General features: G+C 33.2%; 4 protein-coding genes across 10 annotated transcripts; 2 read left to right on the top strand and 2 right to left on the bottom strand.

Annotated features, from left to right (window-relative positions):
- The first annotated feature begins 88 nt into the window (after positions 1–88).
- On the top strand, positions 89–7,231 carry LOC117212645 (male-specific lethal 1 homolog). The gene is made up of 5 exons (XM_033457602.1): positions 89–1,061; positions 1,542–2,409; positions 3,388–4,136; positions 4,289–4,507; positions 4,589–7,231. Exons 1-5 carry the CDS (start codon positions 889–891, stop codon positions 4,677–4,679), a joined length of 2,100 nt encoding a protein of 699 aa, XP_033313493.1. The 5' UTR covers positions 89–888; the 3' UTR covers positions 4,680–7,231.
- Positions 7,232–7,459: 228 nt separating this feature from the next.
- LOC117212641 (actin, clone 403-like) lies at positions 7,460–10,012 on the bottom strand. The gene is made up of 4 exons (XM_033457598.1): positions 9,567–10,012; positions 8,921–9,299; positions 8,071–8,306; positions 7,460–7,957 (listed from the first exon to the last, which is right to left on the bottom strand). The coding sequence occupies exons 1-4, from the start codon at positions 9,690–9,692 to the stop codon at positions 7,568–7,570; spliced, it is 1,131 nt and encodes a 376-aa protein (XP_033313489.1). The 5' UTR covers positions 9,693–10,012; the 3' UTR covers positions 7,460–7,567.
- A 517-nt stretch (positions 10,013–10,529) lies between these two features.
- On the bottom strand, positions 10,530–14,218 carry LOC117212636 (histone acetyltransferase KAT2A). Its single transcript, XM_033457583.1, has 5 exons — positions 14,023–14,218; positions 12,939–13,916; positions 12,279–12,839; positions 11,489–12,213; positions 10,530–11,405 (listed from the first exon to the last, which is right to left on the bottom strand). Exons 2-5 carry the CDS (start codon positions 13,907–13,909, stop codon positions 11,212–11,214), a joined length of 2,451 nt encoding a protein of 816 aa, XP_033313474.1. The 5' UTR covers positions 13,910–13,916; positions 14,023–14,218; the 3' UTR covers positions 10,530–11,211.
- A 65-nt stretch (positions 14,219–14,283) lies between these two features.
- Positions 14,284–22,642, top strand: LOC117212633 (protein shuttle craft). Of its 7 annotated transcripts, none has more exons than XM_033457573.1 (11): positions 14,284–14,329; positions 14,805–16,348; positions 16,431–16,604; positions 16,728–17,117; positions 17,190–17,471; positions 17,556–17,846; positions 18,027–18,490; positions 18,624–19,154; positions 19,234–19,340; positions 19,525–19,654; positions 21,516–21,797. In XM_033457573.1, the coding sequence occupies exons 2-10, from the start codon at positions 14,845–14,847 to the stop codon at positions 19,625–19,627; spliced, it is 3,846 nt and encodes a 1,281-aa protein (XP_033313464.1). In that variant the 5' UTR covers positions 14,284–14,329; positions 14,805–14,844; the 3' UTR covers positions 19,628–19,654; positions 21,516–21,797. The 7 variants fall into 7 exon arrangements, 5 of the variants coding, with proteins under 5 accessions (XP_033313464.1, XP_033313462.1, XP_033313463.1 ...); XM_033457571.1 differs by having other exon boundaries at positions 14,295–14,329; positions 14,738–16,348; XM_033457572.1 differs by lacking the exon at positions 14,284–14,329 and adding an exon at positions 14,356–14,526.
- The last annotated feature ends 258 nt before the right edge of the window (positions 22,643–22,900 follow it).

The raw sequence follows: 22,900 nt of genomic DNA, 5'->3' as shown, positions 1-22,900 counted from the left end.
TTTCTAAAATTGTTAAATTATATTAGGAACAGAGAATATATAAATTATATTATATGTCAATTGTGATAAAGCAAATGAAAACAATTAAATGCGATGCAAGTTTATAAATTAAATGGAATTTCAATAATTGGAATTGTATACGTAGAGTAATTTACGTAAAATTTCCGTTCTAATCATATCGCTAAAATGTGAAAACCATCGTACGATGTAAGCAAGTACATTGTACATATCATTCAAATACGTATACGATATTGCGAGAGAAGACACAGCATGAAATATAATGATAGAACGCATGCGCTTGTTTTCTTTATCGCGAATATAAGTGGCATGTACATATATCGCAGAGGTATATCCGTGTGTACATGAGAATAAAGAACGAAAGGAGAAGATTGCATAGGCTGTGCTTACGTTCAATGAGATTCGTCGATGTCGAATGTGGTGGGTGCTGGATGATCGATGGGAAAAGCAAATGAAACGACAGGGTTTGTGGTTGGTACCGCGAGATGTCGTGAGTTTAGGATACTACGAAGCAGAGAAACGCCGCGCGCGGCTCGCATAGTTCGTCAGAGTAAACACACAAGTACGATTTTGGACAACAGGCACCTCGTGCGCTGCCACTGGCAGATAGTTGGAGAGGAGGTTGTGTTGAAAGAGGAAAACATTGGAAAATAATATCTGTTAAAAGGAAGTGTTTGTAAAGCGGATGGTGGTAAGAGATCGGTGAAGGGTGATGATATGTGACGGGGATAGAGATCGGCGGTGAGGGTATTGTTGGTGAAGGTACATATTGTCAAGACGTTTAATGTGCGCGGTGCGGGCGCGTGGTACGCTCGAGGCGGCCACAAATGAAGAAGTGGGAAGCGGTGGCGAGGGTGGTAGAGAGGGAAGATGTCGAGTGGCTCGGCCTCGAAACTCGTGAACGGTGAAAATAAGAAGGAGAACGTTCACGGGTACGAGTACGGGAATAGGAAAGAAAACGAGAGCGGCGCTGCTGGCAGCACTGCCTTTTCCATAGTTGCTTTAGCTGGTGATACTAGTAACGCTACTACTACTGCTACTGCGACCACTACTTCTGCTACTACTTCTTCTTTTACTACTACAACTACTACTACTACTACTACTACTACTACTACTACTACCACTACCTCTACCACCACCGCCACCATCACCACCACCACCACCACCACCACTACCACCACCACCACCACCATCACCACCACTACTACTACTACTACTACTACTACTACTACCACCACTACTACTACTGCTGCTGCTGCTGCTGCTGCTGCTGCTGCTGCTGTTGCTGCTGCTGCTACTACTATTACTATTACTATTACTACTACTACTACTACTACTACTACTACTACTACTACTAGCACTACTACTACTACTACTAATACTACTACTACTACTAATACTATTACTTGTACTACTACTACTACTACTACTACTACTACTACTGCTGCTGCTGCTGCTGCTATTATTACTGTTGCTGCTGGTGGTATTGTCAGTGCTGGTGCTGGTGCTGGTGCTGGTGCTGGTATTGGTACTGGTACTACTGGTTCTAGTGCTACTAGTGAGAGCGGTAGTGGTAGTGGTGGTAGTGGTTGTTCCACCAGCAGTGATAACGGTGACAGTGGTAGTAATAGTGGTGTCTGTGTTACCGGCTTGACCGCCGAGGGCGTCGTCGGCGTGGAGTTTTGTGACGTGAATTCCGATCTGAAGATACCGGAGAATCAGGGAGCGATACGTAATGAAAAAGATGTGAACACGAGAACGGAATACAGTGAAATCGAATTTGAAGAGACGTACACCGGAAGGTGTATCGAGACGCCAATCGTCAATCTCACCACCACTACCACTACCACCACCACTACCACCACCATCACCATCATTGAGCACGACGATCGAGCGACTACGGCCGTTTCTGCTCCTTGTTACGAAGAAGACGAGGAAGAAGATAACGAGGAGGACGACGACAACATGGTCGCGGCGATGAACGAACACTTGTCTACCACGTCGGCGACCAGCGGCGTTCGAAGTAACACGGTCTCGACTACCAGCACCACCGTTAACTCTGTCGTTAACCAGAACAATAGCTGCTCCCGTACTGAATTCGAAAACGTCGACGAGGATGGTAAACCAGCCGCTGGAATACTCAGTTTTCCCTGTGATTTCGATCACATGTACGCCAGCATGACAGATAGCGGAGCTCCGGCAGTAGCCACTGCCACCTCCACTCTTGGTGTCAGTCCTCTTCGAGGTAACGAACCACGTCAGAACGATCTCACAGAAGTCAAACATCTTAAGGAACTCTTGCTTCTTCATCTTGATTTGATTCAACAACAGTCTGAACAAATCGTGACGAAGGATAAGCTCTTAGCAGCTCTACGACAGGAAAATGAAACGGTACCTTCCTTTCCTTTGCTTTTAATCTTCTCGTCTCAATGTTAACGCGTATCTCAATGTTCGTGTTAATTTACAATTATTTCATTTCCTCTGGGATTCTCTCTTTTTTTGTCATTTCTTTTACTACTAATTTACTATTACCACGCGAGCTGCATGTTTCTGACGATAAGATGCATTGCAAAGTACCCGCGTTTATGTCCGTGTGTCAATATCTTTGCCCTTCCCATTCTTTCAACTCTGCTTTCCCGGTTCTTATTCCTCTTTCTTTCATTGGTCACTCGAACGTGAAGGTCAGACGTAACGTTACCGCATGATGGCGCTGTTTTGTATAGAACCGTAACTTCGAAACAACAAGCACGTTATACATATGTAACTTCTGTTTGTTTCTCGCGGGCAATCTGCCTTTCCGGTGACGATACTCTCACTATGGAAAATAAAAGATCTTTAAATAAACGGATTTTCTGAAAGAATCGATCAATTTTCGCGACACTATTGCCGATAATATCACTCTCGCTAATACTTTGTGTTATCTATACGTATGTATGATCAATTGCGAGAATGATCATGCCTGGGATTCGGAAAGAAATCAAAACTCGACCGACCTATCGTTTGTTGACAGTAAATAAAGTTGTTTAAACGAATACTGCGTAATTTCTGTGATTATTCATTTGTGAATGTTTGTGTTTCTGAATGAAAAAAAGGAAAAAATAATTCATTCTAATCTTCCTACATGAAATTTTTTGTATTTAGTTGTATTTACATTTTCCGTGCAATGTATGGAATATATTCGTCGTGTTTATTATTATTTAAGTAATAAATCTCGATTTTATATTTGTATTTAATTAATTGATTAAATGTTTAAATCTATATTTGTACAATTTCAATATATCAGAACTATTAGTTTTCATTAACATTAATGCTGTAGAGATACGCGTTATTTTGACGGAACTTACTTATAAATGTGTGTCTGTGTTATAGCTTAAGCTGCGGTTGGAGCGTATGGACAGGCGTGTAAATTTGCAAAAGCTCAGATCAGAAAACAATGAAAATTCCATTGCGTCAGAGCACATAGGAGCTTGCTCGTCTCCAACTATTAATTCTGTGAATGTGCCATCGACTAGCGAACTTCACAGGAATATTCAATCTGAGAACAGTAATTCTCAATACAATGAAAGCTTTAAGATACGTTTAAATACCAGTGGTGGCATTACCACTGTTAAACAGGAACCAAATGATAATCAAAGTAAGCACGAGACAAAAATAGAAACTGGTAATGATATTAGATTAGAGTGGGAAGAGAAGAAGAAAAGAAGAACGGACTCGACGTCGCTATCCAGTGGAAGCAAAAGGAAAAGGGGTGTTTCATGTTCGTCTACGATTAGCAACGACGCATCCTCTACGGTACAAGATAAGCCATCAACTCAAGAAAACAACAGGAAAGGTGATAGGAAGGGGAAGCCATTAACAAAAAAGGAATCCTTCCTTACTACAGAGGAACATTATTATACAGCTGTTGGAGATCCAAATTATACGTTAAATTTAAAGGAACCTAATTTAGTAGAAAGTAATACCTCGTTAGAAGTTCCAAATTGGAGGGTAAAGATATATACAAGCTGTTATACGATGGAAGGAACTGAAAATTTGGATGATGAAATTTTTAACAAAAGACATTTAAAGTTAGAAAATGATGAAAGGAGGAGAAAAAGATGGGATGTACAAAGGATAAGGTTTGTATCGCGTTACCAAAGTAATACAAAGTGTCGTTACTGTATTTTATTTCCTTCCAACCGTTTCATAATGTTTCACCGTTTCGATCAAACTTATACAGCCGGTTGATTATTAAGTAAATTTCAATAGTCAGATGAACTTCCATTTTTAGAGAACAGAGACATATTGAAAAATTAAAACAAAGACAAGAAAGGCAGAATCATCAAGCAACGTGTTACAATACGAATCATACCGGGCCGTGTCCGTCTGCTGTTGAAGAAGAAGCTGTATCGTCGTTATGGCCTGATGTAGAACAAATACAAAGTCTTCAAGTGGATCCCCAGTTACCTGTTACTGCATTTGGTACTCCTATTCCTAGTTTCACCCCAAGGTAAATTAATAATGTATTAATAACTATGTCCTACACTCGTACTGATTCATATTGGTTATATCATTTGTTTTATAATTACAGTGAATTTTCTTTACCTTGGTCAAATATGTCACGATCGAATAGTCGTCGTCCAAAACGATCAACAGGTAGAAGAAAATCTACTAGAAGATAAACGTTTTACGACAGTGGACAGGATTATTTTTGTCTTATCATTTTTAATCTTTGTTATAGATATGCTCCCTCATATACATCTGTTTTTTTCTTTTTTCTAAAATCATATCTTTTTTATTACATGAAATAGGAGCACCAAAGATATTTTTATTACCCTTTTTTTAAAACAAAATTCAGGAAAGATGACTATACTTGACAAGAGTACCTATAACACAATGCTTTTTATTTCTTACTTACTCATCCGTGTTTATTAAAGCTTGATCAAAAGATATTGATCTTATAGTTTGTTCAAATCTATAAGAATCATTTTATTTGTACGACTGTAATTTGATATTGTCGCAGTTTTGTAGAAATGTTATTCATTTATTCAATTTTAATTAATATTTATTAAATATACTTATAAAATCTTATTTGAAATTGTACAGACTTCAATGGACATAAATAATCAGATTAAGTGTATTTTCTTGCAATTAACTGGATAAAATGTGAATTTACATTTAAACATGCAGAAGCTCAAATGCGTTGAAGATATGCATACTCCGTGATAAACTATTACAAAATTAATATTATATACAAATAATGCAATTTACTTCAAATTCTTCGTAGCCCTTTTCTTTAATTTTGGCTGTAAAACTAATTGGCGTCAACAAATATGTTCCATGATTAATATCAAAGATTCAGTAAAATTACAAATTATTTATGTAATTTTTTCTTTTTTTTTTTATGGATAGTGCAAGAGAAAAGTGGGTACGACGTCCGCTTGAAAATATTAAAATGAAATAAACTTCTTGAATAAATTTCTTTTCAGTTTTAACATCAATTACTAAAGATATATCTTTGTTCCGTCTTCTTCTTTTCTATTTTTTTCTATCTCATTTTTAATTTCTTTCTAAATTTTACCCTAGCATTTAATTACAATCGTCGAAAATTCTTTCAGTAAAGTGCACTAATTTATTATGAATGTACTTTAATTGCATTATTCTATTTTATCATACATGACAAGTAATGGGGTACTCGATTCAACCGTCCATAAGAGATGGTCAGCATTTCGTAAATTGAAATGCTCGACATTAAAATACGGTGAACATAGCGATTATAACTTGTAAATAAAAAGAAACATCTTTCCAATTATACATAAGTTTTTGTTTATTATTTTATTTATAGTAGTGCGCACTACCGATGAGTAGACATCAAACGATTATATTTTGTTTACAATAAACAGAATAAGAACGAGTAGCGTCTTTTAGGTATGTTAAGACATAGCATAGAATTATTTACGTTGTTCTCGTTAATTCGATTTTACGCATTGAAAGCTTTTTCAAGTATACCAAAGACGTAAAATAATGTCATATACTTTTCTGTTTTAAAACTAATAATTTCATAAAACATACATGTGTGTGTATCACATTTTGATACACAAAATCTCATAACATTTATAAATATTATAATTATTATTTGAAACAACATAAATTTTTGTGCTATTAACATTATTTGAATTGTTTAAAATATAATTTTGAAAACATAAATGAATGTTAGGCATAAAGTACCTCCTGTTAAGTTTTAACGATTACATAAATTGTTTCGGAATTTCGTGATATTGTTGTGACTTTCGAATTAACGAGATTGTGACAGCCTACGTAATTGTCATGTGTATAGCATGTATATACGTTTACTTTATTTTTCGTGTGCGCGCGCGTGTGCGTACGTGCGTGCGTGAGTGCGTGCGTGCGTGCGTGCACGCATATGTCTGATATACCGTATGCGTGCAACTATAAAGTAATGTATATGATTTTAACTGGATCGATGTATATATAGGGTGGCTCATTTATTTTGATCATGCAAAACATTTCCGTCATTTTTAATGACAAAGAGAACTATAGAAAAAAAGGTTGTTTAGTTCAGCGTGACAATCTTTTAAGATCGCAGTTTTCAATGCTTATGTCTTTTTAATGAATTAAAAACATATTATAGGGAGTACTTTTCAATGATAAAAGAATCGTTATGAGTTAACTTAATTTATATTTTTTATCACTTTATTACTTTCGATGCATAACAAGCACAACTTGAAAAACAACTAAAGTTTTATAAACTGTGGTCTTAAAAGCTTCACTGCGACGATAAAAATTTCTTCTTTGAACTAGACAACTTTTTTCATTTTTTATTTTTGTATAATATTAAGGTATTAAAATAAATGAATCATATATATAAGGGAATGAATGGACTGTATGCGTGTTTTACAAAATATATTTATTATATTGTGTACTATATATAAATATTATATATTATAGTACACATATTATTGCTCTACATACAGGTCGTTCCATAAGTAGTGGACCACTGTTTAAGGTTATACATAATAGTATTAGGAATATAATTTCAGTCGAATATTTCGGCTATCATAGAGGTACAAGAGCATTTACATTCTAAATGTATTTCATATATTAGTATGCGAATCTGTTTGTTTCTAAACAAAATGAAAAGATATTAAAATAAATAATGTATAAAATAATAAGAATAAGGAGAGAGAGAGAGAGAGGGAGAGAGAGAGGGAGAGAGAGAGAGAGAGAGAGAGGTAAAGAGGAGAAAAAGGTACGGTCCATTAGCAACTTATGAAATGACCTGTATATAATAGAAATTATAATTTAGAAATAAGAAATGTCAAATAAATAAAATTATTTCTTACAAAAACATTCTGATAAATGTTAGAAATTAATTATCCTATAAATAAATCGAAGTTTTCAAATAAATATTAGGTGACGCGTTGTGATGTAAAATTTTGCATACAGAGTAAGTTAGTTTTATTACGACACAATATCGATTTATAATTTTTCAATTGAATATAGTCAAATTTCTTTTGAAACCTCTTGAAAACTCTTTTTGAAAGGAGAATTAGAAACACTTTCTGTGTACAATAGACGGACCCGATTCGTCGTATTCTTGCTTAGAAATCCACATTTGTTGGAAGGTGCTTAAACTGGCCAAGATCGAACCACCGATCCAGACCGAGTATTTCCTTTCTGGAGGCGCGATTATCTTGATCTTCATTGTAGACGGAGCCAGTGCCGTTATTTCCTTTTGCATCCTGTCCGCAATACCTGGATACATAGTGGTTCCGCCCGATAAGACCGAATTGGCGTATAAATCCTTACGAATATCGACGTCACATTTCATGATTGAATTGTAAGTGGTTTCATGTATTCCACATGATTCCATGCCGAGGAAGCTTGGCTGAAACATTGCTTCTGGACACCGAAAACGTTCGTTTCCAATAGTAATTACCTAAAAACAGCATCAATTAGTTCGTTAATTTAAACATTTTGCTCTCAAACTCTCAGTTCCTGAATAACCATAGATCGTTAAAAAATTAAACATTATATATAAGTCAGAATTACCTGACCATCCGGTAATTCATAGCTTTTTTCGAGGGCACTTGAGCCAGCCGCCGTAGCCATCTCCTGTTGAAAGTCCAAAGCAACGTAACACAATTTTTCTTTAATATCTCGAACAATTTCACGCTCCGCGGTCGTAGTAAAGGAATATCCTCTTTCCGTTAGAATCTTCATGAGGTAATCTGTTAAATCGCGGCCGGCCAAGTCCATACGTAAAATTGCATGCGGTAACGCATATCCTGAATCAAATAGGATTCTTCATTCGTAACAGCAATTATAATTAATATATACAGGATTCTTCTACTTTTCGGTCTTATAACGATTTGGAAGGATATTGTCATAGACTTTTATTAAAACTAAAACCAATACTACGTTTGCGTACATTACTACACGTGATATATGCCAATAAAAATGTTCATTCTGATAATAATTTCCGTTATTCGTGCAACATGTATTCACATACAATAAAATGAATGCCCTCTTCTCAAGTATATTATACAAGTTGTATAAATTAGATAAATTTTAGTTCTTAGACAAATTTTACAAATAAATGAATTAAACGAATTATATTTTTCATTAATAGTTAATACGTAAAGGTATGTATTTTGTAGCGATAAAAATCACGACGTAAAATCGTATAATTTTTTCAGGAAACAGTTTTTTTTTTAAATTAACGTTAGCTGTACACAAATATTATATATACAATGATATCTTGGATCAAATCAAATGAACCGTTTTGCTTTTGTAATATTCATTAAAGAATGAAATATAAACGAAATAATATAATTTGCAGAAATAATCATCCTATCGGTCGAAATGATAAATACACATGTATATGTATAACGACACGTACCCTCGTAAATCGGTACTGTGTGTGAAACTCCATCTCCGCTATCTAGAACAATGCCTGTAGTGCGCCCTGAAGCGTAAAGCGATAAAACCGCTTGTATAGCGACATACATTGCTGGAGAATTAAAAGTTTCAAACATAATTTGTGTCATCTTTTCTCGGTTAGCTTTAGGATTCAAAGGAGCTTCGGTCAATAGAACAGGATGTTCTTCCGGAGCGATTCTTAGTTCGTTATAGAATGTATGATGCCATATTTTTTCCATATCGTCCCAGTTTGTTACAATGCCGTGCTCGATTGGATATTTAACAGTTAAAACACCCCTTTTACTTTGTGCTTCATCTCCCACGTAACTGTCCTTCTGTCCCATACCAACCATGATTCCCTATATATCATTTTTTTATTGTTTTCAGAACAAATAAATAATGTGATAAGTATCCATTCTTTCTTATAAACTTTGAAACAACTTGATTTTACAAATGTAAATGTATTGAATTTTAAAAATACGATAATTTTGAAGGTTTCACGGTATTCCGATATTAAGTTAGAACAAATATTATCTTATACTAATATAAATGTACATGACAGTATGTATAAATAAATTTAGCTAACGATTTATAATAGGTCATATTTAAGATATTGTTAGTTTTACCTGATATCTAGGTCTTCCAACAATGGAAGGGAATACAGCACGCGGAGCATCATCTCCTGCAAATCCTGCTTTGCACATCCCTGATCCATTATCTACTACTAAGGCTGCTACATCGTCGTCACACATTTTAAACTAAAAGTATTTATGTCGCTCTTCTGATTTTTGTAGGTATAAAAGGAAATATTAATCTTGATTGCCAAAAACAGCAAATAGCTTGTTTATTTGACTAGATTTTGCACTACCTCGACAGTGCATTGACTCTTCTAATATTGTTTCTGCTGAAGAATGGAGCTGCTTTATATTAATGCCCCCTCTTTTACTACCTCTATGCATTCATGCCTGTATATTAAACAGTTTCTTGCACGTCAATGAACTAGTATACATTTCAGCTAACATAATGTGAGCTAATATGATTTAAGCTAATATACAGCAATTTTTGGTTCTAACATTTTTATAATTTCCAACAAATATTCCCCCTATTTTGATATCTAATCTCTCTATTCCATATAAATGCCAGTTCTTTATTTTCTACACTTGTTATATTTACAGAATAGAAATTGTTAGCCAAAAAAGAGTTTAACTTCTTTAGTTTCTTAAGAATTTCTAAAATCTGTATGACAATATTAATCCTATACTTGACAAAACTGCCGAAATGACTTACTACTTATCAATGAAAGCGAAAACCAACTTATGAGTCCATTAAATACAAACGAACTGATAGAATATGCAAAATGATAGCTTAAATAATGATAAAGTTTACATAGTAGAAAAATATGTTATTTTTATTGTTATAAATATGTATATCCAGTTTATTTCAAATTCCAACTTTGTGGAAACATTTCTTATACATAGATGTACATATGTGAGTAATTTTAATAATAGAAACAAAATATGTATCTTACAAATAATTTGTCTTTTATGATATAAGGTATTATTTGCATATTTAAAATACATATATATGTCTTTTCTTTTTCATTAATTTAGCGAATGCTCTAGTTTAAAATGCAGTTCGTTTACAATTAAACAGTTATATACATAGCATCTGTTAAAGAAAATTTCATGCAATTACTAGGAATTTTCGTTTAATTCGTCCTCAAATAAATATTCATAATTGTATTTAAAAAAAATGTGTGTGTATGTGTTCTACAAATGTTTATTTTTATTTTAGCTTTATTTCGTTTCAGTTAATTATTTACGGAAAATAGAAATTTCAGTTTACTAAGTCTTCTAGAATTAACGCATTTTAGAGATTCACTGTTCCATAGAATGACCACTATACAGAATCTCGTTATAATCGGTGTATTACATTCCTTAATTAACTGTTCGACTAATGTTTATAATTAGGCCGTGAAATTAAGTATCCAGTTTGATTTTAATTTGCTGTGTATCCTATTTTCAATCGTGTTTTAGGGTGGAAAAATGATAAAGAACGTAGTACCAAATTTATTACAGATTATAGAATATAGGTGTAAATATTTTTAGCTACATTTTACATGGAGTACTACTTTTCCATCGTTTCTCGTATCCTCTTAAGAACTAAGTTCTTTTTTACATTGACTAGTCTTTAATTTCTGTATTTGCAGACGAATGTACAAACATTAGCCATAAAAATATAATCAACACATATATTTTTAATTTATGAATTTTATTTATCCCAAAGACCAATTTCTTTCATTCTTGTTTGAAAATATTTTTCTAAAGCATTAGCACATCGATAGTACTCGGTATCAGGACTATTATACAAGCGACAGTTAGTGAAAATTCGTGTCATGTCTGCAATAAATAATCTTCTTGTAACATAATATCTAGCTTTCAATCGATCAGTCATAGTTTTGAGATCTGAAAAGTAAAATTTTTCATTCTTTCCCCATTTTGTACGATTTATTATGTTTTGAATTTTTCTACTCAATCCTTGCACTCACCCATTGGATATTTAATATGATCGTAATAATCTGGCACTTCATTCTTATCCACAGGCTTTAAAAATGGCCATGCTGTACTATGATTTTTTACGCTATTCAAAACATTTTTTAACGCATTATACAAAGAATCAGTGATATCCAAGCACGCTTCCATCGGTTCTGGCCCTTGAGTTCCTTTAGCTACTCCTCTTGTTCTTGTCTGAGTATAACTTTTCCAACCGGTTTCACGAATACCAGGTATAGATTCAACTGGAATACCCCTAACACCTTCTTTGAAACATGTTAAACCAGGGTGAACTTTTTGTATCTCTTGTTGCCTTTGATGAATCAACTTTTTAATAATTTCTTTCTGTTTTCGTATCACAGCCGTAAATTCAGTATACACAATTTTCGCATTCAATTCGCAATGCATTAATGTTGCTCCTTCATAATCCTTAATATATCCTTGGTACATTGACCGAGGTAATTTTATATCTTTACTAAAGCCCTGCTTTTTGAAATATCCGATTGCAAATTCATCGGCGAATGTAAGGAAATGTAATATATTATTTTTTATATGATAGTCTTTAAGCATATTCATTAAGTGTGTACCATAGCCTTTAACTTGCTCTTGGCTTGTAACAGCACAAAATACTATTTCTGTAAAGCCCTGAGTAGGAAACATTCGAAAACAGATACCACCAATTGGTCGACCATCCTTTATTAGAGCTAGTGTTTTATGCTTCCTATAAATAAAGAAAACATTATAAATCGTGAAAAATATATCTATTTTATTATCCATGTTACTTACGGATCAAAAACTAATTGAGATATGTACTCTTTTGGCATTCTAGGTAATTGATGGCTAAATACATTATGTAATCCAATTAACCAAAGCATTGTTTGTTTAGAAACTGGCTGCGTTAAACTGTTCCCAACCACGTGAAATTCTATAATCTTTCTGCTTTCCTCAATCTTAGCAGTTTCATCTCGTGGAACATTTGGAGGAAATACTGCGTCAGGCCCGCACATGTAATTAGGATCGTTGATAGTCGCTATAATTTCAGCAACTGTTTCTTCTGATAAATCTTCAAAAATTTCTTCATTCTTTCTTCTTTTTACGTCTGAACGGCCTTCGGAATGTGATCTTTTTTCATGAATTTTCTTCATGCCAGGACTTATGTTAATTGTTGTATAGTTATCTTTATCATTTGGTGGAACTGTGACTTTTTCAAATTCACCGGTTCTTCTTCCTTGACTTGCTTTTGATTCCAATGCAGATTGTAAATAAGTAGGAGGTACTTGTTTAAAATCAGGATCCCAGATCGGAGAATTATCCGAATAAATCTCTGCCTCTAACATTGATAGGAACCTAAAATTGAATAAATGTATTACATATTGCATATACGTTATATATCTCATCGATTAATGAAGTAACACAAATAAAGTAAAAACAGAAATTTTTACATACTTTGGAAAATGTGTTAAGACTATTACTCTTTTCTCCGGTGCTAACTTATCTCGTTCACTGTGACATTTATCTAGCAATTGCCTGGAAACTGGCTTAAAAACAGCTTGGACGAACGTTCGTCCAAAAACTAGAGACGTATCGTAATGAGGTAATGAATCACAAAATGCTGGTATATGACAAAATACAAGCCAACGAGTATGATTAATTTTATATGCAGGAGCTTCTTCTGCACTGATTGTGCCTCTTCTAGCACTAAGTGGATCAAAGTTCCAATGGTTCAAACAATGCAGAAACATTTTAGCCATATCGCACATAGCTTGCATGTCTCTTTGTGGCAAGTGACCATATTTATAAGCAACAAAATTCATTACTGCTTTTGCTATACTAGGTCGTTCAAAAGGTGGTTGTCCTAATGGACCTTCTATCATAGGTTTAGTCATAGATTGTATACATTTTCTTAAAAGCTTGTATAAGTAGAAATAAACTTTCTTTGTGTCAGGATCTTCTTCTTTCTGTAAACCTAGAAAAATATTGTCAGCGTCTATAACCATACATAATAATTTATTGACCTCTTCTTCTGATTGATTAGTCAAATGTGAAACATGATTTTCTAAAACATGCTTGCAACTTTTACAAGGGTCAAAAAAATTTATAATAGGTTGTTGTGTATCATTTTTAGAAGATTTATTTAGTAATTGAGAATTCTTCCATCCAATGCATTTGCAATCTTCAATTTTACACGTGCTATATGTTGCAATTTTTAATATTTTTTTCATTTGTGGTAAATTTAACATCAGTTGTTTCCTTTGTTGTATTCTTTGTAAATTATTTTGTCGGCTGCTCTGTTCCTGTGGTCTGACAGTATTTGATTCTCTACTATTTCCTGCATGTTGTGATGTACTAGTTACACATTGACCAGTTTCCTCTAGCGACTGTAAAGTTGAGTTACGATTTCCTTCTTCAGTTGTCATACTTTTCCTAAATAAAAGGGTGAAAGGAAATAATTTTTGGCTTTATATAAAATAAGAAAGTGATTAGCTTTTGAAATGAAAATATGTAAGTAAGGGATGCATCGTAAACTTACACCGCATCAATGACCCTATAACTGTATAAATTGTCAATACATTTAGACTGTTAATAGTAAACAATACTACTATTGTATATCTTTGATATAACTAAATGTTATAAAACGAGAGAAAAGATTCATAAAACAGATATAACACTTATATTTGTATGTGATATACGAGGCTCGACGCTTATTTACATCATAATGAGCATAAAGGTTAGGAAATAAAATGAAATTAAATTGAACATAGTGCCATCTATTTCACAAATAGAAATTAATCCTCTCTTTCATTCAACATCCAAGAAGGTTCTAAAGCTTTCTTCTTGTAAGTACGACGATCAATCTTTATCTTATATTAGATGATATATATGATACAAACTACATTATTTCTGTTATAAAATATTCGAGATATCTTCTAAATTTTATTTCAATTACAATTTCAAATAATTGTTCAAATGTACTATTCCAATGAAAATTTGATAGCGTGTTTTGATTACATGATTCATGCTTGATAAGTCACGAGTAAGTACTTACATACTTACTTAAAAGGGTCTTCGTACTTTTTCGGTTTTGTATTGCAATATCAATCGTATCTTATCTTATTTTCTCCACAACGAGTATTTAATATACTTATGTTTAAAAATTTAAAATAAAGACATACAACGGTGTATATTACGAAAGTTTGGTATTGCGTTAAAAGATTTCTAAAAAGATTGCGTTAACCATATTTTAGGTTTAATTGTACATCAGCTCAGCGTAATATTGGAAGGGACTTATAAATATAATTGTGTTCTTGTTAGTATAACAAATTACAACGAAGAAAGTAAAGTTGCAAGAATTATGGCTACTTGGGATGGTTCTTATTCAGGGCCAGATGACCAAAATTATTGTCGAATGTATTCTGATCAAAGCATACCTGGGCCTGCAACAGGAAATTGGACATTATTTTCTGATAATATAAATAACGATTATTTGCAACCTAGTCGTGAGTTCTACGTACAAAATGAACCTATATTTGAACAGAATAGTCCGAATGCTTTCTATCATTCGAACACCAATGTTATGCCAAGTTTGTTGACTACAACCAATAATTATCATGGGCATGTAATAAACCCAGTAGGAAATGCACAAGTATTAAATAGTGAGGAGTACTTTCCAAATGTTGTCAAATCTCAACAAGGCTACGTATCTGATGACTCTTGGAAATATGATAGCAATGTAATGAAGAACGAAGATAAATATGCCTCTACAAAGAGAATTACGGAATCTTCAGGCAGCATAGTCAATCACTCAAAATTACATGTCATGGCTGAAGAGTTTGTGCCAAATAATAGAGGATATGGTGATAGAAGTAAAAATAAAGAGTTAGAGAATACAAAATCTACTAATGATGCAAATTATCGTGTCACGGATAACGGCAAGATATCAGATAAATACTTCTTTTGTAATGAGAGTAGGCATGAAGGTAAATATAACAACAAAAAATGTTCTAATTATAAGCACAAAGAAAGACATCAAGATCAGTGTTACAAAAAAAATGCATATACAAATTCCTATCAACAGCATGTCAAAACTTCTCATAAACTTCAAGGTAGTAAATACTTTACTAATAAGTATTATGCAGGAAGATCACAAGTAAATTCAAAAGTTATAAATGAAAATGCATTGGATCAATGTTCAATGACTAATAGTGCTACTTGTAATAATAAAAAGGATCCTGTAATAAATTTGAATAAAGGAGAATCATCATTAAGTATGAATGTATGTTCAAATAAAAATAAAAATTTGTCGAATGAGGTTAATGATAAAAGAACTACCATTGGTGATAATAATGTTGTACAAGGTGATAGCATACAGCAGCCCAAAAATTCGATGAAGGAATTTACTTACTATAATCCTGGTTTCAAACAGACCTACAATAATCATAGAAATTTAAGGAAATATCAGTATAGTGATAGATATAATAGGGAAGGAAATTTTTATAAAGAAAAGCGACATCACTATCCAGGATATGGTAGAGAAAATTATAATAAAGAAGATAAAATTAAAACAAGAAATGAAATGTGCAGTAATGGAGAATGTAGCGAATATAAAGAATGTTTTAACGAGAGAACTGGATTAGAAGCAAAAGAGATAAAAGAGAAAAGGCACAACTATCAAGGATATAATGGATTTAAAGAACACCATAAGGAAGCTAAACTAGAAATCTTTAAAGAGAAAGATAAAGGTAAATATTATGTATCTGAAAATAAAGAGAAAGGAAATGAACATTGGAGAAATAAAAGGGAAATTAGCGAAAGAAATAATATTCAGAAACGGGGACAAAATAGGAAGTCACCAGTTGGTACGTATGTAAGTTGGTATTTCCTATGCTATGTTGTATTTTTAACATGATAATAATGCAGTTTTATAATTTTATTGTGCAGATGATGATGCAAGTCAAAGAGAAAGACTAGCAGAACAGTTGAATAGAGGACAATTAGAATGTTTAGTATGTTGTGAATATATTAAACAGAATGATTATGTTTGGTCATGTTCTAACTGCTATCATGTGTTGCATCTGAAATGTATTAAAAAATGGGCAAAGTCATCACAATCTGGTAAATATAATTAGAGTTATAAGCCGGATAATTTTTTTTATTAAAAGTTATTAAATTGTATACTAATAATTCTTATATACTATATACCATACTACAATAATTCTTTATATACTATTTATATAGAAAATGGCTGGAGATGTCCAGCATGTCAAAATGTTAACTTAGTAATACCTGAAGATTACTTTTGCTTTTGTGGCAAAACAAGAGTACCTGAATGGAATCGCAGAGATGTTGCGCATTCTTGTGGTGAAATTTGCGCTAGAACATTATCGAAAAATAGTTGTCCACATAAGTGCACTCTTCTATGCCATCCTGGATCTTGTCCACAATGTACGGCAATGGTAACAAAATATTGTGGCTGCGGTAAAACTCAGCAAACAGTACAGTGTAGCACTCAGAAATTATTGCTGTGCGAGTCTATATGTGGCAAAAATTTAAAATGTGGCAGGCATAAATGTCAAAGTAAATGTCATCATGGAGAATGTGCAAATTGTGAAGAAACAATAACGCAAAGTATGTAATTTAAATATGACATAATGTAAATTAAAGTATTAAATTTCATTCTGATAGCATATTTACTTTCAGAGTGTTATTGTGGCAAAAGTACAAAAGAAATAACTTGCCAGAGTAATATTTCGTTCACATATTCTTGTGGAACTATTTGCGGTAAATTGTTAGAATGTGGTAATCACACTTGTACAAAATTGTGTCATGCGGACGCTTGCGAATCCTGTTCTTTAACTCCTGACAAAATTACAACTTGCTGCTGTGGGCAAACACCATTAATAGATAAGAGACAAACTTGCTTAGATTCAATCCCAGTCTGTGACAAAATATGTTCGAAAAATTTGAAATGCGGGCAGCCTAGTGAGTATTTCATCTCAAATTGAAGGTGAATGGGATTTTTGATAAAATACAGTAAAAATTTATGATATAATATATTGTCTGCAGATAATCCTCATAAGTGTAAAGTGAAGTGTCATGTAGGGGATTGTCCTGTTTGTGACTTAATTACCAATGTTAGATGCCGCTGCGGAAACATGGATAGGGAAATAGCTTGTAAAGATTTGATATCAAAAGCTGATGATGCACGGTGTGAGAAGAGATGTATAAAAAAAAGGTCTTGTGGGAAGCACAAATGTAACCAACTGTGTTGCATAGAGATAGAACATATTTGTCCATTAATATGTTCTAAAACTTTAAGCTGTGGGAGGCATAAATGTGAACAAAGCTGTCATAAAGGTATTAAATTATGTTAATGATAATATTAATGTTAATTTTGAAATTAAATCGCAAAGATTAAGTAAAAATCATAAAAATTATACTGTACGATAAAGAGTAAAAGAAACTAAGATTTGTACCAAAAAAAGAAAAAGAGTCAACGAAATTAATAGATTAATATAAAACATTATATTAAAATAGGAAGGTGTCAACCATGTTGGCGAAGTAGTTTTGATGAATTATATTGTGAATGCGGGGCTTCTGTGATATATCCTCCTGTTCCTTGCGGGACAAGAAGACCTACATGTGACAGACCTTGCTCTCGACAGCACTCTTGTGGCCACGAAATATTACATAATTGTCATAGTGAATTAAACTGTCCGCCTTGTACTGTTCTTACTCAAAGATGGTGTCATGGCAAACATGAGTTACGAAAAGCTGTACCATGCTATGTTAACGAAATTTCATGTGGTTTGTCATGTAACAAGCCCATATCCTGTGGCCGACATAAATGCATTACTATTTGTCATTCTGGACCATGTGAAAAACCAGGACAACAATGTTCTCAGCCTTGTACTGTTCAAAGGGAACTGTGTGGACACATCTGTGCTGCTCCGTGTCACGAGGGTAAATGTCCAGACACACCTTGCAAGGAGATGGTTAAGGTAATTGATTAAATATGTTTTCAAAATGACATTCACGGCTTGATGATACATAAGATCTCTGTATAATTAAGTTTAAAGTTTGTATTAATATATTGGCTTTCTAAATTACTAATAAAAATCTCTTTATACATAGGTGACGTGTCAGTGTGGGCATAGGACTATGTCGCGTGTTTGCGCCGAAAATTCTAAAGAATATCAGAGAATAGCAAGTAGCATATTAGCTAGTAAAATGGCTGATATGCAATTAGGTCATTCTATTAATTTGGAAGAAGTATTTGGTCAAGGAGCAAAGAAGCAGAATCAGTTAAAAACTTTAGAATGCAATGATGAATGTAAAATAATAGAACGGAATAGAAGATTGGCGTTGGGTTTGCAAATTGTAAATCCAGATTTAAGTGGAAAATTAATGCCTAGATACAGTGATTTTATGAAACAGTGGGCTAAAAAGGATCCTCATTTTTGTCAGATGGTTCATGACAAATTAACAGAGTTGGTTCAATTAGCAAAAACCTCTAAACAAAAATCACGCAGTTATTCCTTTGATAGCATGAACAAAGATAAACGTCATTTTATTCACGAGTCTTGCGAACATTTTGGTTGTGAAAGCCAGGCGTATGATCAGGAGCCAAAAAGAAATGTTGTTGCGACTGCTGTAAAAGATAAGGTAATGCATATTTTACGTTTAACTAGCAGAATTGAACTTATAATTTAATTTTCTGGTATTACGTTGAAATTTATTACAGTGTTGGTTACCTAGTTATAGTTTATTAGAGATTGTACAACGGGAAAATGGTCAGAGAAAAGTTCCAGGTCCAATGTTAAATACTAAAAAAGCTGATGGATCCGTGAAGTAAGTAAAATTAAGTAAATTTTCAAAATCTGTCACGTAATTTTAATAAATTAACAATGGGTTTGTATATCGGGTTGGCAACTAAGTGATTGCGGATTTTGTCAATACCACTTAATGACAAAATCCGCAATTACTTAATTGTCAACCAAATATTAATTTCAAATTATCCATTTGTTCTCTTTAGGACAATATTATCACTGCCTGCGAAAAAGATCCAAAAGCCAGAAACAATATTAAGCATAAAAACATCAGAACCAGAAATAGATTATTTTGATTATAAGGGTTAAGATTACTATCTCCGTATTACATAAAGTGTAAGTAATATAAGCGATGAAATATTAATATCATAATTAGAAAAAATGCTGTTAAATATAATGGATTAACTAAACATTTTAATAATATTTATTCTTTGTAACACATATACACATTAACACATATACACATATACACATATATACACATACACACACGCGCGCACACACGCACGCTACCATAATATATGTATACATATACGTAGAGTGACCCAGATAAATGGGATCACCTAAGCATTTGCCTTATTTATTACTGTTGTATGAAAAAACTTTTCAGTACAATTCAAGAGCCACATGCAACGGTGAAAACAGCTCTATTTCATGGTCATTTTTCTTACAAGATTACAAGTGGTGGACATCACCAGTTTTTTTTTCTTTTAAATAGAACTGTATATATTTATTTTTCCATATCCTTATAGAGCACGAAAAAAACAAATTCAATGACCTTAATAGCTACCTTAATACCGTTTCCATCACTTAATCTTCAGATACTTGCGTTTGAATTGTACATAAATGATATTTAATTATGTTCAATCGTTTCAATGGTAGAATAAAAGAATGCAAAATTTCCGACTTCAGAGCAGAATTTTCTAACTTTTAAGTTTAATTTATTAGTGCCACGTGTCACAACTGTTATAAGACAAATTTTTAAAGTTACTATATGGTATAAGAGTTAATGTCTTGGATTAAAAAATTTTGGTTTCAAATAATCATTATAAATGATTAAGATTTTCTTTACTACCGGTAATCATTATCGATGACAAGAATTTTATTTTGATTGTGAATAATCTGTAAATAGCTCATCACAAGTGGCCGTCATCTATAAACAGAGGACGTTAAAATCAGTATCGTGTCGAATTTCTTAGTTGGTATAGCAGTCACGTTGGGCCACGAAGGTTCATAAAGTGATTTGTCTCGTGGTATATTTCGTCTGTGACGCAGCCCACTGGCTCGTAGGACACTGTTTTTTACATTGCACGAGAGGTCTATCTTATCTTTAGTCCATGATGTTGTCATTGATAATATATGTATACATAATATGGTTACATCGATAATATAGTTCCCTTCGTCGTCTGATAAAGTAGGTTACCTCTTTAACTTGAAGTTGGTGCGGTGTGCTTCTTTGGCCTGAATTGGCGGCAGTATAGATCCGAAGTTCGTCACAATCCTGGCCAATAGGACCCATATATATGAAAATTGAGCGCTCCTATTGGCGCAATGTATTGCGGTGTGAAATCGAGGGTGCCTATTGGTGCAGAATATTGTCAAAGTCAAATCGAGCGCGCCTATTGGTGCGAAATATTGGAAAGTCGTAGTTTCTCGGAGAAACATACCGTGGAGTGTGACGTTGTACTCTTGACAATCGTGGAGCGAAAATTCGTCCCGTCGAGCGTTACCCTGTCATTATTAGTACTTTCATTTCAAGTTTACCAACATTTCTACACTTCTATCTGCTTCATTCAAATAGTACGTTCGTATTTAATTACTTATTGATTTTATTTTTAATCACTTATTAATCTTAGTAGAATTAAGTAGTCTAACGAAATTTTCTTTTACTTTCATCGTTGTCTACGTATTTGACGAGGTGTTACAGTCATCGTATTACCGATCTTTCAGATAGAGTTTGGGTTCTATTATTACTTTATTTCGCTATAATTAGTTTCATTGCTTTAAATTATTGGTTTATTATACATTTATTCTTGACTGTATTTCTGATGGTTGAAATTATCTATAATTCGCATTACCGACCTTTGAGGGAGACTGGATTTTATCGTCGCTTTATCTCGCTATAATTTGTTCTGTTATTGTTAATTACTGATTTTGTCACACATTTATTTGAAATTGTCGTTTTTCTTTTTTGCAGATTATTGGCTGGTCAGGTGACTGAAAGGATAGAGGTTCATCACATCGCCACAGATGCCATAGGCGATTAATAATCGATAATTCGAACTGATACGAAATGGACGCTACAGATGATTATTAATAATCGAGTCGTTGATTTCTCGTGCAGATTTAGTAACGATCGAGGTATTAGAACAAAGCAGACGTACGTAGACGATTATTTTCTCTTTTTATTGAATCAATGATGATCGATATTTGCTACGTAATTGCTATACAACTTACGATTGGTATATAATGACATTATTTTATAAATAGTAGCATAATTTGTTGAAAATATTAAGACGAAAGAAAAACCTTAAAGAAATCAAATTTTGAAACTGTTTCGGGTATATAGATTAGACGGATATACTTATTAAGTGATTAATGTTTTTATATCAATATATAGAAAATTATACGAATCATTTGATTGTTATTAGAAAACAATTTGCTGCAAAATTATTATATTTTTATGTATTCGAATGAGAAAATCGGTTTATTATTATTTATTATCGGTATATTAAAAGGTCTGAACAAGACATGTTGAAATAGGTTTCTGTGCAAGATTAAATATACACTCTAATCACTAATCACTTCGGACATGTTTATGTAAGGAAGTTTAATTTATTAGAAGCATCGTCGAATCTTTATACGGTGCAACATAATATATTAGCAAATACCATAATTCACACTCCGATAACGAACATTCAGAATTGAATTTATCCTAATGAAATGATATTATATTTTAAAACATTAATAAAGATTGGCAGATATATTAGAAAATATACATTGCAATACATAAACGGCGTTTGAAATATTACACGTATATCCCATTTTCTTAATATGTATATGTAATAGATGTTTGTTGGTGAGAAACGAATAATAATCGGTATATAGTGTATACATTTCGAAAACCTTGCCCCTATCGTTCCCTGCTAATACAACTTTTCTTCAGAACATATTTTTGACCGCGCGCAATGCGCAATACGCTAGAATCGGTGTTTGCTGCGTAATGACATTTTTTATATTTTCTAGAGCACGGTAGCTGTTGATAGTTGTAAATTCAGTTCAGGAAAAGTTATACGCGAAATTAGAATTTGGAATCGAAGCGACAAGTTTTCAACACTGCTTTCGCATTAATATTTAATTTTTATTCAATAAGTTAAATAAATTTCTCATTCGCTGTCAATTTGTCTGTTTCGTAATGGAATTTCAATAATCCAGAGAGTCAGTTATTTGGACGAGTCGTTACGTAGGCGCGTTTTCGCATGTTCAACCTGTTTCAGGGAATTTCATTTGAGCAAATCGACGGTGAAGCTGGCCGCGGATGGAGTATGCCATTGTCTGCTGTGTATGGCTTTGGCCATGGAT

Source organism: Bombus bifarius, unplaced genomic scaffold, assembly GCF_011952205.1.
Source record: "Bombus bifarius isolate JDL3187 unplaced genomic scaffold, Bbif_JDL3187 scf7180000008334, whole genome shotgun sequence".
Taxonomy (NCBI): Eukaryota; Metazoa; Arthropoda; class Insecta; order Hymenoptera; family Apidae; genus Bombus; species Bombus bifarius.
The sequence above is the reverse complement of the archived record's forward strand: the minus strand, read 5'-3'. Positions and strand labels throughout refer to the sequence as shown.

Bases quoted from the DNA above. Each gene is read 5' to 3' on its own strand.
- LOC117212641 (XM_033457598.1), bottom strand. From the start codon at position 9,692: ATGTGTGACGACGATGTAGCAGCCTTAGTAGTAGATAATGGATCAGGG. The intron at 9,300-9,566 runs GTAAAACTAACA...AATGATATATAG, and splicing joins TTGGAAGACCTAGATATCAG to GGAATCATGGTTGGTATGGG. The intron at 7,958-8,070 runs GTAATTCTGACT...TGCTGTTTTTAG, and splicing joins ATGAATTACCGGATGGTCAG to GTAATTACTATTGGAAACGA.
- LOC117212633 (XM_033457573.1), top strand. From the start codon at position 14,845: ATGGCTACTTGGGATGGTTCTTATTCAGGGCCAGATGACCAAAATTAT. The intron at 16,349-16,430 runs GTACGTATGTAA...TTTATTGTGCAG, and splicing joins AAATAGGAAGTCACCAGTTG to ATGATGATGCAAGTCAAAGA. The intron at 17,847-18,026 runs GTATTAAATTAT...ATATTAAAATAG, and splicing joins TGAACAAAGCTGTCATAAAG to GAAGGTGTCAACCATGTTGG.
- LOC117212645 (XM_033457602.1), top strand. From the start codon at position 889: ATGTCGAGTGGCTCGGCCTCGAAACTCGTGAACGGTGAAAATAAGAAG. The intron at 2,410-3,387 runs GTACCTTCCTTT...TCTGTGTTATAG, and splicing joins TACGACAGGAAAATGAAACG to CTTAAGCTGCGGTTGGAGCG. The intron at 4,137-4,288 runs GTTTGTATCGCG...TTCCATTTTTAG, and splicing joins TGGGATGTACAAAGGATAAG to AGAACAGAGACATATTGAAA.
- LOC117212636 (XM_033457583.1), bottom strand. From the start codon at position 13,909: ATGACAACTGAAGAAGGAAATCGTAACTCAACTTTACAGTCGCTAGAG. The intron at 12,840-12,938 runs GTATGTAAAAAT...ATTCAATTTTAG, and splicing joins GTCTTAACACATTTTCCAAA to GTTCCTATCAATGTTAGAGG. The intron at 11,406-11,488 runs GTGAGTGCAAGG...TTTACTTTTCAG, and splicing joins TCATATTAAATATCCAATGG to ATCTCAAAACTATGACTGAT.